General features: G+C 46.2%; 1 protein-coding gene across 3 annotated transcripts in view; it reads left to right on the plus strand.

Annotated features, from left to right (window-relative positions):
* Positions 1-14621, plus strand: part of MBNL3 (muscleblind like splicing regulator 3) — a 59734-nt gene that overhangs the window by 17536 nt on the left and 27577 nt on the right. For 2 of the 3 annotated variants that reach the window (XR_657975.2, XM_019474206.1), the window contains exon 2: positions 10964-11128. Coding sequence is in view for 2 of the 3 variants with exons in the window: in XM_019474206.1 (XP_019329751.1) it covers positions 10964-11128 (165 nt within the window). In the remaining variant the exon portion in view is untranslated. Of the gene's footprint in view, positions 1-10963; positions 11129-11637; positions 11799-14621 lie in introns of those variants that run through there. The other variant, XM_019474207.1, reaches the window with a different exon arrangement.

The following is a 14621-nucleotide window of genomic DNA, read 5'->3' on the forward strand; positions in this document are numbered from 1 at the left end:
GAAGTTTTATTTTGTTTGTTTTTCTGTGGGGTTTTGTGGTGGTTTTTTAATACAGTACTTGTGCAATATTGTTCTAGAGACTGGCATGGTTTTTTGTAATTTATTACAGAAGAAAAATCAATGACATGCCAGTGTTTCTATCTCCCAGGTAGAATCGATTTTTTTTTAACTTACAAATAGTCCCACACTAAAACATTCACCCGCAGTAATATTAACGTTGCAGGATGTCACCTGCTTCACCTCCTACTCTAAATACATGCAGTGATCCCAGGGCTAAACAGGCTTCTAAAGGCACTGTCTTTACCGGGCGCTAAATGCCTGCCTTCGTAATTGTTATCGATCAGTTGCTTGAGCAGGTCTGTGGCCAGGAATGTCTGTAAAAGCTTATTTAGCTTGGAGAGAGCCTGTATTTGATACTGTATTAAAGAAACCTATTTTATTGTGCTTTTAACATTTCTGAACCTGGGAGAGTAGTGGAATAATACTTGGAAGACATTAAAAATGATCAGTTCAGAACTCTAAATTGATGATACTTCTGTTTTAACCTCATTTCAGATATGTGGTGGTAAGAGACTGATACGGTTCACAAAACATAGCCTAATCAAAATGTATCGGTGGATACAAAAGAAAAGAACTCGATGAAGTCTTTATTCCTCTCTTTTGTGGAATGAGATTGCTGTTCATTGCAAGTAGTAATCTCTCAGATAAACATGTTTTTCTGTTCTGTGGCTTTACAGCTCATAAAAAATATACTTGAACAGTGCTGTACTCTTTTAATATATATTTCTTAGACTTGGTAAACACTGTCCATTGCTTGGAGCAAGCAAACCAAAAACGTTAAAATCAATACACGTTTTTCATTGAACATAACAGAGCATACCATTGGCCTGAACGAAGAGAGCTTGGCAGGAGAACAGAGCTGGAAAAGTTGTCAAGATGTAAAAAATATAATGAAGGAGCTACAGGGCTTTTCCCCAACAAAGTAACTGCTCCGAGTTTGTAAGAACCTTCAAGTATAACAAACAGCTTGGAATGAAAATCCTGCGTGAAAGCAGGACAGCCACGACCTCTTTGTGCTGTCCTGGGGAAATTCAGCAGAACATTGCTGTATTCAGCAACGTGCAAAAGTAAAACTTCACTCACAGCAGCTCTCAGCTTCCCTAATTGCCAGGTGAATGAGGATTTGGGAGTTTAGGCTGGTGCCTGTGGCTGCTTAGTCTACTGGACTACAGTAGTTTCATGTCCCCCCTGTTTCTAATTAAAATTAAAAAAAAAAATGGTGGGGTGATGGTACTTGTTTAAATACTTGAGCTCCATGCTAACGAGCCATCCTTTCTGTACGGAGCTGGATTTGCCTGCTGAGTTCAGTGGTTTGAAGTTCTTGGCAATAGCTGTGAGTAACTGTCACTGGTTAAGGTGATACCAAAAAGGGAGACGAGGATGTAGAAACACTGCTGTCTCTGCTTTGCTTTGTTTTTCTGTCCTGCTCCGGTTTGAGCTGTGTAACAAAAACAAGCTTGACAAACGTTTTGAGGCTGCAGACTGTAAGAGTCTCCTAGATAAGCATGTTTGAATCCCAGCAGAGTGCATCTGATCTTGAGAAATGCCCTGTCCAAGTGCTTTGCAGTTTTACACACGCTATTTGAAAGGACTGGCATCTGCAGTAGGATTTGTCCATGCTGTGCGTCTATTTGTTCCCAGCATTTTGCATCTGATGACTGTCTCTTACCCTGGTGCGAGAGAAGCAATGTTATGTGCTCACTGTATTTTTTTTTTTTTTTTTTTTTAATATTGGTGCTGTTGTTCAGCTGCTAAATTGTTTCTGCCACACAATGGGAAGCATGTCCCCTGCTTGGGCAAAGTGCTGCTGTTCCTCACATAACGCCCGTTGATGGAGACCTGTCCTGTTGTATGATAGGTAGATGACCAAAGCCCTGTCAGCTTGGACATGTGCCACAGCGGGTGTGCGTCTGGTGGCAAGGGGCAGCTTGCTTTCCAGTCCTATGATGGAGGAGAGGGCTTCAGCACAGTGGCACACAGGGGCACAGCCTCTTCAGCCCTCGTTTGTGTCTGTGACAGAGGTTGGCTTTTATAGACAAAGGCCAGAATGACAAAGAGATGGAGGTGTTACAGGTTTCTAGCAGTGTTTGTTCAGCAGTCCCCTCAGCTGGCTGTTGGCAGCTTTTGTCTGGACTCGAATACGTTTGCAAAAATGATGCTGATGTTTTTCTTCCTCCTGTCCTTCCTTCCATCTCCCTGCAAAGCAAAAATATCCTAGCAGGGCAGTCACATGGGTGAGATGGGGAGCCTGAAGAGCAGCACCAGTGTGCTAGCCAGGGATTTTTGTGTCTGCTTCCCATTCCTTCTGCATTTTTCTGACTTACTGGGCTGAAGTGGCTGTGTTTGCCCGACTTGCTTTTTTAAGGTTGCAGAGGAATAAAATTTTTTTAAGCCCAAACCCCTACAGTTATTTTTTTACCTCCTGGTTATCCTCCTAAGGCTCTGCCCCACAGCTGTAGGGAGAGGAGAACTGGGCAGACTGGGACTGTGCATAATGCACCAGTCTCACTTCAGCGGGTTGAACACAGCACGTCTGCTTGGTTTGCTCCGAGGGCTTTCTAGCTGCCTTGCACTTGCATGTGCCACTGAGCTTTGCTTTGAGCTTTCAGTTCAAAAGGACCCAAAACTCTTGTTGTAGCTGCCGAATGTCACCTGCTTTCATTTGAAATCATGCAAAACATCAGGGTTCACTCATTTCAGTCAAAATCGAGTCTAGGCTTGCTCAGAAAGGGCTTGACCTGACATTCATTGAAGCCATGAAATTCAGTCACTGTTTCAGCGACGAGCTGGGGCTGCCTTGAGAGTGCTGGGAGCATTGGTAGCCCTAGGAGCTTGTGATAGATATTCAGGTTTTTCCACTGAAGCTGTGTGGAAAGGCAGGTCTGACTCTTGTCCTCTGTACCCTGACAAAAGACATGTCCCTGTTCGCCTGAGCAGTCCCGGGTTGGAGCTGACACGCTGCTGCCGTAGCTCAGAGCATTGTTCAGAACAGCATAAAATCTGAAGAGGTTTCTTGAACGACTGCAGGGGAGCTGAGTTGGGCCAAAATAACACCTGGGGTGTTTTTAGCAGTTTTCTTCTCATCTGTCTGCACAGGCTCAGGGAGGTGGCTCTTTGGACCCAGAGGTGGGAAGTTCAAAGAAGTTAGGCAGAGCTCATCCTAGAGATGTTGCAAAACTGTGGTTTGTGCTTTTTATGAGCTGTTTGAATCCTATTTCCAGCAAATTATGTATTCATGAACTGTACTCATTCCTAGGTAGAACATGCATTTCATGGGGTCTATATCATCCATACCTGGAAGCTACCAGATTAACCTTAACTCTAGCATTTTTATCCACATACATTGAAATTGAAACTTCTGTATGATAGGAAGTCTATGTTGCTTCCCTTCCCTTTGAGGCTGATAGCATTACCAGATGGCAAACTAGAAGATACGTTTTGCTTTTTCTTTTCAACTGTGATCTGTTCACAGCAGGATCCACACCATAACAGCAGTCTTTGGGCTCTCTGTAAATGGGTGTTACACCTGCATTTGAAAAATGTCAGCAACTAGCTGTGCTGTATTTTTTTTATTGCTGTTACAAGTAACTTCAGACCTCCGGCTTCTTTGTACCCAATGTTGTGTACAAATGCATGTTTGATGGCAAGTAGGAGTCCTGGCACAGGAAGGGTACAGAGCACTAGCTCTCTAGCATCCCTACAGGTGTCCAGAGAGGAGCAGAAAAAGCGGTAGAACTGGAAAGCCTTTGAGATGGGTTATTTCAGAGAGAGAGGGAGGATGGAGTGCTGGCATGGGATTTGGGAGCCTTTGACGTGGCACAAATCAGTTTCCAAACAAGACAGGGAACAAAGCATAGGAGAAACTTCTATGTGACAACCCACAACAGCTTGGAAGACTGAGTTCAGTGGCAGTCTGGAAGCAGTCTTGTGCTTGGCAAGACTGTTCGGTTTGGTTTTGTTTTGTTCTGATGACTTGAATGATGGAATAGAGAGAGTACGCTTGTTAAATTGGTAGGGTGCTCTGAGCTGGGAGGAACTACAGACACTTTAGAGAACCAGATGTGGACTTGCAGATAATCTTGACAGGTTGGAAAAATAGTCCATAAAAAAGGGGTGTGAGTTCAATAAAAGCAGTACAAAATATTGCATTTAAGTGAATCAGCTGCATGATACAGGATGCAGCATAGCTGGGTAGGCAGCAGTTCTGGAAAAGGCTTGTTGAGAGTGAATCAAAAATGTTACACTGTTAGAAGGAAAGAAAATGTCATGCAGGGATGTATAAGCAGCAGTGTCATCTGCAGGACACGTGACAAAAATCTTCGTACATGCACAGCACTGGTAAGGGTTTAGCAGTGCCCCGTGCATGCACACATGTCAGCAGGGGTGCAGGCTGACTGGGGGAGCAGCCTAATGAAAGGCTTGGAGGCCGTGCTCACAAAGTTGAAAGAGCATGGTTTGCATAGTCTAGAGCAGAGAGGTTTGAGGAAGGGGGATAGATGTGACTGCAGCCTTTAAGTATGGGCCCTTCCTCAAAGCAGAAGGGAGTAACTCCTGTTCTGGCCCTCTGGAGTAAGACAAGTTTTAGGCTTTGGTTGCAGGAGGAGCAAAACTGCAGTTGAGAATCAGGAAGAGCTTTATAGCTGCAGGGAGAATGATGTGTTGGAGTCCCTTGTCTGGGAAATACACAAGTAATAGGTACAAAGAAAATAGGTGAAGTTGATCTGTGTAGGCCTAGGGGTGATGTGTCACTTCTCTACATCCTTCTAGGCCTGCTTTTTAGGATCCTTCTAGGTGGGCTAACAGCCTTCCATGAGAACACATTCAAGGAGTGCTTTGTACATAATTACACTTTAAAACCTCTCTGTAAAAGTGAGCTGCTCTAACGCCGTGAGGAGAAAAGCATTGCTATTAAGCAAAAGTTAATCTGAGGTACTGTGCCAGGGTCAATGTTCAAGGGAGGTTGCAAGGTTGTACTTCTCACTGACTCAGTTGGCAGTGTAACTTTTAACATTTCATTAGCCTGTAGAAAAGAATTGCAGATAAGGTATGTACAGAGCTAGGCTTTGAACTGCAGCAAGTGACAGCTTGGCTGCATGAACACCTATCTGAGACATAACACTCGCTAATGATCAGGCTGACTTGTTGGCTCCAACCTCCTTTGTTTTCCAGTTGAAAACATGCTATTTCCATGCTATTTGATGTTGTTTGCTGAGTGGAAGGTGTTTGCTCCAGCAGTGAGATGGACAGCCATCTCCCTTCCTCCCTCCAGCACAGCTCTCTACCTGTGCAGAAAGAGGAGTGTGGTGCAGCATTGGAGATGGCAGAATGAGCCATGCAGCGCATTGGAGATGGCAGGATGAGCCAGCATGCCAGTTGTTCAGCCCTGGAGCAAATTGCTTAGGGACAAACCGTAACGAGCACGAAACACTTGAGTTGGGGTGGTGGATGGACAGTGTTCCCAACGCCCTGGTGGTTTGTTTTCCTGGGAGGTTATCTTTGAAGCTGCAAGTTCCTATAGGGTGGGCGAAGGACTTTGAGCTTGGGCATTACCAGATACCAAGTCTGCCTCCCAGTGTCTCTCTTTTCTTAGAGAGCAGATGACAGCAGGGGTAGACCTGGAGCAGCATGTGCTGCTCAGTACATGTTCTTAGCTGCGCTGCATGGACACAGGGATGAAGCCCAGAGCTCCCCCCTTTCTGCCTCCCACTGTTGCATGGCAATTCATGCTTTGTGGGCAGTTCTGCAGCCTGGTCTCTGTCTGCTGTCCAGATGCAGGGGCAGACACCGTGGTGGCTGAGGTTGTATTGCACATGTGAAAGCCATGCAAGGCTCTGACAGGAGTGAGGATCCCTGGCCAGGAGAAGGCCTCTGTGTGCATGTGCAGCGTGGGATGGAAAGCAGAGAGCGTTCGTGCCTCAGTGCTGGAGCAGCAGGCACTGAGTAAGCAGGGCCAGCACATCTCTGAATGTGCCTCACCACTGAGTTCTTCTTGGAGGGGTGGAAATCTGCTGCTTCATGCAGGGAAAAGTTATGCAGACAAGCTGTGTTTTGGTGCCTGGTTTTGTGCAAAACATGGAAATCCTTTCCTGCCTGGTCTCTTTTCATTCTTTTTGCTGTCAGTCGTTGCACATGTCATCAGTGTCTGTGGAAAAGACAGCATAGTCAGGGCACAAACCTACTGCAGCCTCCAGTGTGTGAAAAGCAATATTAGCTTAAAGATTTTCACATGAGAACTGCTGGTGATTGATGGGACATACAGTGCAGTCATTAAAACCAGAAATACATGTCTGCTCTGGAACCCCTCGCTGGTGTCCAGGATTAAAAAGACTGTAACAAACTGCATTACTGGTGCAAACATGAGCAAGCCGTGGGTTTGTGCTGGAAGCCTTGTTTCTGCAGCACAGTTCAGCTTACTTCAGCAGCCAATGAGAAGAGAATTTGTGCAGCATGCTTAGGGTGGGTTCATCCAGCCTGGTGCAGTACCCGGTGTGCTTTTATTTGCATCCCTCTGAGCTAGGATGCAGATGACAAGGTGCAGCCCAGCAGACTCCAAACAGCCAGGTGTAATGCAGGTTTTTCTACTGGATTTAAGTGTGCTGCCATCAGTGCTGCACTCGAAACAGCTGGCTTTGTTGCACTGCAAGCTGCTGTCACATTAGCTAGTGTCAGATGCCAGCCATTTACAGTATGCGCCATCACAGCATGACTTAAGTTGGCAACACAGAGTCAATCACATGCCAGCAGCCTACTGTAAGGGTGGGGGAGTGTGTGGAAGGAAAGGGGGAGAAGATACTCTTATAAAATCTTTTAATGATTTATTTTTAATATCCATTTTTCAAGCCTTGGGAAGTGCAGTCCATATGCTTTTCCCTCCTGGCTGTAGTTGGCAAAGAAGCTGACGAATATGGTCCTTCAGACTCCTTCCATTTTGCGAGGAGCCAGAAAATATGGCTATATTTAGCACGTTACCAAGGCCAGCAGCAGAGTGTGTTGCTGGGTGGTGATTCCCTGGCTGCAGGCTCGCGTGCCACCCGGGACAAGGTGGCAATGCACCTTCCCTGGAGTCAATGCTCATGCTAAATTAACAGCAACAAACTCCTCCAGTTAAAACAGGATGGCTACACTGGTCCCAGCAGGCTCAGCACGCTGCTCGCTGACACAGGTCGGTCTCTGAGCACTGTGCCCCTTCCTGACACATGCAGCGACCTGCTGCAGGTGCTAGGATGGTGCTTTTTAGTGCAACGCTCAGCTTGGAGAGTGTCTCTGCAGGGCACTGGGGCTGTCCTGTGCCCTGTACTGAGCATTGGATGTGCTGGAGCCACAGCTAGTCACTGCAGCAAAACTGGGCCTTTTAGCATAAAGATGCTCACCTGAAACTTAGGGGGCTGACTCCTGTTGTATTTTCTCATATTGTATTCCTAGGCCACCCACGTATAAAATGGAGTTGTCCTTATTTGTCCCCAGCCCAGTATCCACACAGCAGATTTGCTACCAGTTCCCTGTTGTTTTCCCTGCTGTGTTGCAGCTGGTACTGAGAAGTGAATAATGGCAGTTCCTTTGTCCTTCTGGCGGCTTTCGTAGAGCTGAAATTGGTCTTGAAGAGTGTATGTGTTGCTGAGAAGTAGTGAACTGTGGGCATTGTGATAGAAGTGTAGAAGGGATCACCCCTACCAGTGTTGGAGTTCAGAGGATACTAGAGGTGCCCATCACTTCAGAGCAAGACATCTTGAAAGTTGTTTCATAGCTGGATGTCTAAACTGGGAACATTTTGTGTCACCATCACATCATCAGTTCCTAAAATTCATTGTCTGAGAGATGAAGAACCTACTGTGGTGTTGGAGAGGGCAACCTGACTCAGCTGTGGCTTCTAACCTGTCCTGGTGAAATGCAGTGGTTGATTATGCTCAGGATCAAAATGATGATGAGAATGAGCTAGATTGAAGGTGTGGTTTTGAATCCAAGTGCAGCGGTGATTCATTTAGTCTTCCTGGAGCCCTAGAAGGCCTGACTGACAACCCTGCTGCACTTCACAGCCTTTGCTCTGCGGCAGCATCTGCACAGCTCTCAGTTCCTCGCAAATACATGTCCTCATTGAAACCAGTAGCACTCTGTGTGGGCACTGCTTTCTGCTCACAGCTTTGTCTGCAGGATCAAGGCCTCATGCTGTATGTGGATTTTTAATAAAAACGTCCTGTTTGTAGAACCCCCTGTTGGAATTAAACAAACTCTGTTTTGAGAAAAAAGTAGAACGAAGCTTCACACCAAGCTGGGGTGGCTAGTATCAATGACATGCAAAATTTCAGTTGGAATAGCAAAGTCCTTTTCAAGTTGAAGAAGGCCCTGTAAGTATTGTTTACAAAAAATAGTAGCTCTTTTTTCATCTTCTCCATTCCTGCAGTGTAGAAACATCTACACAGATTTATTCCAAATTTGGTAGAAATTAGTGTTTTCCCAACCCAAAGCACTTGTGCCAAGTTTCAACCAGGAGGAATTTCTAAGGCTGATGCGTAAGCCCTCGAAGACTGGAGCTTAGAACAGACCAGCTGCCTGGCCATCGGACAACCCGCTGCTCTGCGGGGTCTGCTCCTGGTCTGCAGCAACCTGAGCAGCCCCGCAGAAGTTGTGGAGGTGAGACGCTGCAGATATGCTCTGAGCCTGAATGCTGGACTCTTGTTGGGTCCCAGGTGATGGGAAGGGCTGTGGAGGGACCTGATGCCATGCAGCTGGAAAGATGCCATGAGAAGGATGACCCAAACCTACCTAGCACTGATGAGTCTCCTTCCAGATTAATGCAGTTATTTACCTTGTAGTAGTGCTGGATTGTCTGAGCACCAGCCAGCTGTGTGGTGCCATTTTACCCTCACCTTACACAGATGTAAGAAAGTGTGTGGTGATGAAGATTCATGTGCTCTGGGCCTGTGAGCAGTTAACTCACTGCTGGGGATCTGGGGCTGTTAGATTGCTGAGAAGCCAAAACAATAGCATTAAAAAGCCTCTTTCTTTTTGAGTTGGGTTGTCAGGAGCCACTGGGCTCTTCTAGGAGCAGGGCAGAGAGTTTCACTCCGCAAAGGCGGGCTGCTGAAGTTTGGGAGTGTTTTTTCCTGTCCCAGTGGGTTTAGACCATCACTTCTTGCATTTAATTATTTGCCTCTAAATAATAACAGGGAGCCAGGAGTTTTGTTTAGCGCTCTGATCTCCTTGGAGAAGATAAAGGAGCCTGTTTCTCATGATGCCCCATTGTACAGCCCCTTTCACGCCGCAGATGGGCTCTGCAGCCCTTTCCCCAGTGAAGCTGTTATCCTCACCAGGAAAGGGGGCAGAGGAAAGCACACATAAAGCTTGCAGATCTTCGACTGCTCTCCAGTGACCTGCCCCTCTCTTGGCGTGCTGAGGAGCCTGTCTGGGGGTTCAAAAGCAACCCCTGCAGCAGTGTCAGCTTTGTGCAGTGGTACCCAGACTGTCCAGCGATTCCACCTGTACATTTGTACAGGCAGATACAGATCTTAAAAATCCCCAGGGGAGCATCCTGGATGCAGGCAGGGGCCCATCCCAGAGGGTTTCCACCAGTCTGTGCCCTGGGTGCGGTGGTGTGTAATGGGTGTACCTTTGTGGACCTGGTTATGGGATTACAGCTCTGCTGTGTGTGATCCTGCCAACAGGAGCAGGTATGTGGGGTCACCCGATGTGCCCCGTTTTTGAAAGCAAACTTAATATATTGAGACCGAGAACTCAGTGTCCGGCCCTTGAGGAGAGTGCCAGGGACAGGCTGGGTAATGGACGGTCCTGCTCCTTTGCTGGCTGCAGGAACAATTATTAGTTACCTGTCATGCAACAGCTCTGTGGTCCCCAGGCCTGGCCTTGTTTTATTAGGCTCTGAATAGCTACAGCAGAATTACTTCCTCAAAAAAATTCACCAGAAGTTATTTATAAAATTTACGCATAAAGTTGCATGAAATGTTTCTTGTATTCTGTATGCCTCTGTTTCTTGAGGAGGGAATACACAGAGAAAGGGGGGGGGGGGAACTATTTTTCAAGAATTATTTCATCTTAACGACAAAATTTGTTACTAGTTTTCTGTGTTCAGTGGACTGTTGGTATTTATCTTCCTACGTCTACTTGCAAACACTATTAAAGCAAGGCACAGTTTATAGATGTTTTTTAAAAGTGATGGTCTCAGTTGATTTGAGGTGATCTGTAACATTAGTGATCCTTTGCTTTTTAGGAGCCACTGGCTTCCCTAGTGCTTATGTTTATTTGGCGGGGGGGGGGAAGTAGTCAGGGATGCAACATACTGTGGCTTTTAACAAATGAAAGCACAAAGGGGAAATTGTTTCAGTTCTTCCTCCTGTGACTACCAGTTCTCAGCATCTCAGTACATGCATGTTGAAGATCAGAGGTGCTGCTTTACAGAGCTGTCGTCTTAATGTTTTACCCAGCCCAGCTGGGGAAGTGGTGGAGACAGTTTTGTTTCTCGCTGTCTGGTTGTCAGGGCCAATTAAGTGGTCTGGTGTTGGGAGGGAGGGGAAAAACAACCCACACAAGAAAATGGGGAATTTCTGTTGTTGTTTCTGGAGCTGTTGCCACTAACTTCTGAAAATGCTGGTATTTGTGTTAGCTTTTTTTTTTTTTTTTTACAACAATCATTTTAACATCAGGAAGCCTAACTTTTGGGTTTAGCTTGATAGTATTCAGTTAGTGTTAGAGCAGGAGAAGTCATGTTGCTCTTCTCTTCACCTCAGTATTGCACTTCTATAGAAAAATCACAAAAGAGGCACAGTAGCTACTAAACTGCCTCCACCTAGATGTTTGTGTTGTTACAGTAACCCAAACAATCCTTAATTAAATTTCTCTGGCTGCCCTGAGTGTTACATTCAGTGAAATGCTGTTTCATTATGTTTTTTAGGGCCGGTGTACCCGGGAGAACTGCAAATATCTCCACCCTCCCCCGCACTTAAAAACACAACTTGAAATAAATGGACGCAACAACCTGATCCAGCAGAAGACAGCCGCAGCCATGTTTGCTCAGCAAATGCAGTTCATGCTACCAGGCGCGCAGCTACAGCCAATTGTAAGTTACAGCAATGAATCGGGGTCACGCTGCTCCACATTTCTTTCCTGTCTCCTCGTGGAGGACCCAGCCCTGTGCTTTTGCTCAGGTGGTTGGTTGTGCTGCACGGAGTTGGGCAGCATCTTCCAGAGGGATGTCTGATGCTACCTCTGCATCTTCTTGCAAGCTGTGGCTCCCCTTTCCTCTGACAACTAAGGAGCTGTGAGATTCAGAGCATCAAGTGGAACGGTCTTGCCACCAGGTGGATATTTGACCAGTTAATTCATGTACGTTCCAGAAGTTCCAAGTGGCTCAATTCCAATGGATCCTATTTTGGATAGCTGTTTTACATTGGGGTGAGGATGCTGGAGTTCTTCCACACTGTGGCAAGGGGCCAGTTGTGTCCCTTGGACTAGATGTGTTGTACTGGTGGGCTAAAATTGGGGAAGATTAATCCTACCCAGACCTTAATACATTTTTATGTCTGGGAGTAATCAGTGAAATGCTGTTTCATTATGTTTTTTAGGGCCGGTGTACCCGGGAGAACTGCAAATATCTCCACCCTCCCCCGCACTTAAAAACACAACTTGAAATAAATGGACGCAACAACCTGATCCAGCAGAAGACAGCCGCAGCCATGTTTGCTCAGCAAATGCAGTTCATGCTACCAGGCGCGCAGCTACAGCCAATTGTAAGTTACAGCAATGAATCGGGGTCACGCTGCTCCACATTTCTTTCCTGTCTCCTCGTGGAGGACCCAGCCCTGTGCTTTTGCTCAGGTGGTTGGTTGTGCTGCACGGAGTTGGGCAGCATCTTCCAGAGGGATGTCTGATGCTACCTCTGCATCTTCTTGCAAGCTGTGGCTCCCCTTTCCTCTGACAACTAAGGAGCTGTGAGATTCAGAGCATCAAGTGGAACGGTCTTGCCACCAGGTGGATATTTGACCAGTTAATTCATGTACGTTCCAGAAGTTCCAAGTGGCTCAATTCCAATGGATCCTATTTTGGATAGCTGTTTTACATTGGGGTGAGGATGCTGGAGTTCTTCCACACTGTGGCAAGGGGCCAGTTGTGTCCCTTGGACTAGATGTGTTGTACTGGTGGGCTAAAATTGGGGAAGATTAATCCTACCCAGACCTTAATACATTTTTATGTCTGGAGTAAGACCCATTTCACTGCATTTGTCCCAGCAGAGAGTTGTGCTAATGTCACAGCCCTGTCACTTGTTTTTCACAGTAATGCTGTTTTATACTAACAGCAGGAAAGATTTGCTTCTCTTCAGGTAGGGAGGGAAGCCTGTGGGAGACGGGTGTTTGCAGAGCAGGTAGTTCAGAGAAGCCTTCACTGCCTGTCCCTGCTGTAGCCTATCGGTTAAAACAGGTTTTCAGGCTGGAGAACCCTGTTATGCCAGGGAGAGGATGGCTTGTGTCTGCTGGCTGGTGTATCTGGGATGGGGTGACATTTGTCAGCTGAGTTTGAGTCTGTCGCTATGTGTATTTTAAGAAATGTCAGAGGTCTTGAAGCAGCTTTTTGGTGCTGACATAAATAAGCTGCACGTTTTTAACCAAGAGCCTAATTAGGAATTCTCCATTTAAAGTCGGGGCTGAATGTCTTTCCTGGGGCAACATGCACTTGATGTGCAGTTGTTGGGTGAGGTTCCCCATGCTGTGCCACACGGGAGGTCTGGCTGGATCCCTAGGACAGACTCTTCCAGCCTGAAGATGTGCAAGTCTGTGTACCAACCTGCACTTGGCCTCTTGGTATCCCGCCTACAGCGCCTGGCTCCTCTGCCCAAATGAGGCTTCAGACTCAGCATCCCAGCTTTGACAAGCTGGAGTGTCTCTGGTTTATCCTCACAAGAGACTGGTGGAAGGTTCTTCCTTGCTGGATGCTCTTGTGTTGTTTGGTGTAAGAGCTTGCAACGATGCTGTGTTTCAGGAGGGAAAGCTGGCCAGTGTCCCTCCGTGATGGTGCTCTACCACCATACCGGGGCATTTCCCCAGTCTGGCGTGTTCCTCCTGTCTTGTGAAGGCTCTTCCGTGTTCACCCTCACTCTGGTCATCCTGCGTGTGTGTTAGCAGCTTTATCTTCACCCTGCCATGTATGTTAGGGAAATGCTGTTTATTCTTCCCATTTCGAAGATGGAAAAGTGAGGCAGAAGAGAAAATGGGCCCCAGAAAAAAATCTTTAGTTGCTCTGCGCCTTAAACTCTAATCTGCTGTAATCTTTGCACCTCTTTTTGTGGAGTTCACTTTTCATGAAAGTACGTGCGCATGAGAAGGAAATCCTGAATTCCCACAAAATGTAGCACTGGTTTCCTAGTCCTGTACCAAAAGCAAACCTTTCCTGTTTGGGGTTTTCCTCTGTGGGGAATTCACAGTGGATGCTCTTTGGCTGGCTATTCAAAACATCTTTGGGATTTCCTCTTTGGAAAGTTCCCATCTTCCCATTTTGCAATCTTGCAGGTCCAGTTCACTCCTCCTGCAATTTCACTCCTGCCTTTTAAATTGCCTCTGAGACTGAATCTGTCGGTTTGTCTGGTTAGTACTCTCATTTCAGAGGTAACCTTATCTGATGAGAAAGGTCTCTGGTTTCTAAATTGTGCCATGAGAGAGACATGGGCAAAGAAGAAAAATAAAAATTTGTTCTGCAATGACTGCTCCCTTCCTGCTTTCCCACACTTTGTTCAGAGTAAACGAGCTTTTGGTCTAATTCCTGCTGCCCGACTTGCTCCACACCAATTTCAGGACAAACAAGAGATTGCTCTTTCACCCGCCTTTGATTTCCTGAAGATGCTGCCAGTGGAAGCAGGCTTTGAGAATTTTTTTTCTCTCTAAATGAGAAGGGTGGGGCCTCCTTCTGGCTACACATGAAATTCTTCAAAGCAGAAAGTATTATATCAGATGCAGCAGCAGAACAAATCCCATGTGATCAGAAAGCTGATCAACGGGATGCCTGCTTAATTGGGATGCTTGCCAGAGATGAGATTTGGATCAGCGTGCTTAATAGCTCCAAACAGTAGCTGAATGCTTAGACATTTTAAAGTGCGTTTTCACCAGAAAAGCTATGGTGTTTAAAAAAATAAAAAAAACCCAAAACAAAACAATTTTCACCAGAAAAGCTACGGTGTTTAAAAAAATAAAAAAAAAAAACCCCAAAACAAAACACCAACAACCAACCAACCAAAAAAAACCCAGCACTTGACATAGCAGCTTTTCACCACGCTTCCTGAAATGGCGTTGAATGTGTCTGTCTGTGAGCTTGCATCTAAACATTCACCACCAGATCTTCTTGCACCACCACTGACATCCAGCAAGAGCTAATCTTCCCATTGAACCAAGAGCCAGGACCCTGATGATGGCTGTTTAATGAAGGTGCTGCTTGGAGAAGAACCATGTCCCAGCTGGGCTGCCTGCTGCATGCTGCTCACGGAAGCCTACTAGGTGTGAATTAATGGTTGCTAGTGTGAGCTTATTTCTCTGAAGTCGTGGTTGCTCTCTGATGTTGCTGCTAAC

Source organism: Aptenodytes forsteri, unplaced genomic scaffold, assembly GCF_000699145.1.
Source record: "Aptenodytes forsteri isolate BGI_AS27 unplaced genomic scaffold, ASM69914v1 Scaffold265, whole genome shotgun sequence".
Classification (NCBI taxonomy): Eukaryota; Metazoa; Chordata; class Aves; order Sphenisciformes; family Spheniscidae; genus Aptenodytes; species Aptenodytes forsteri.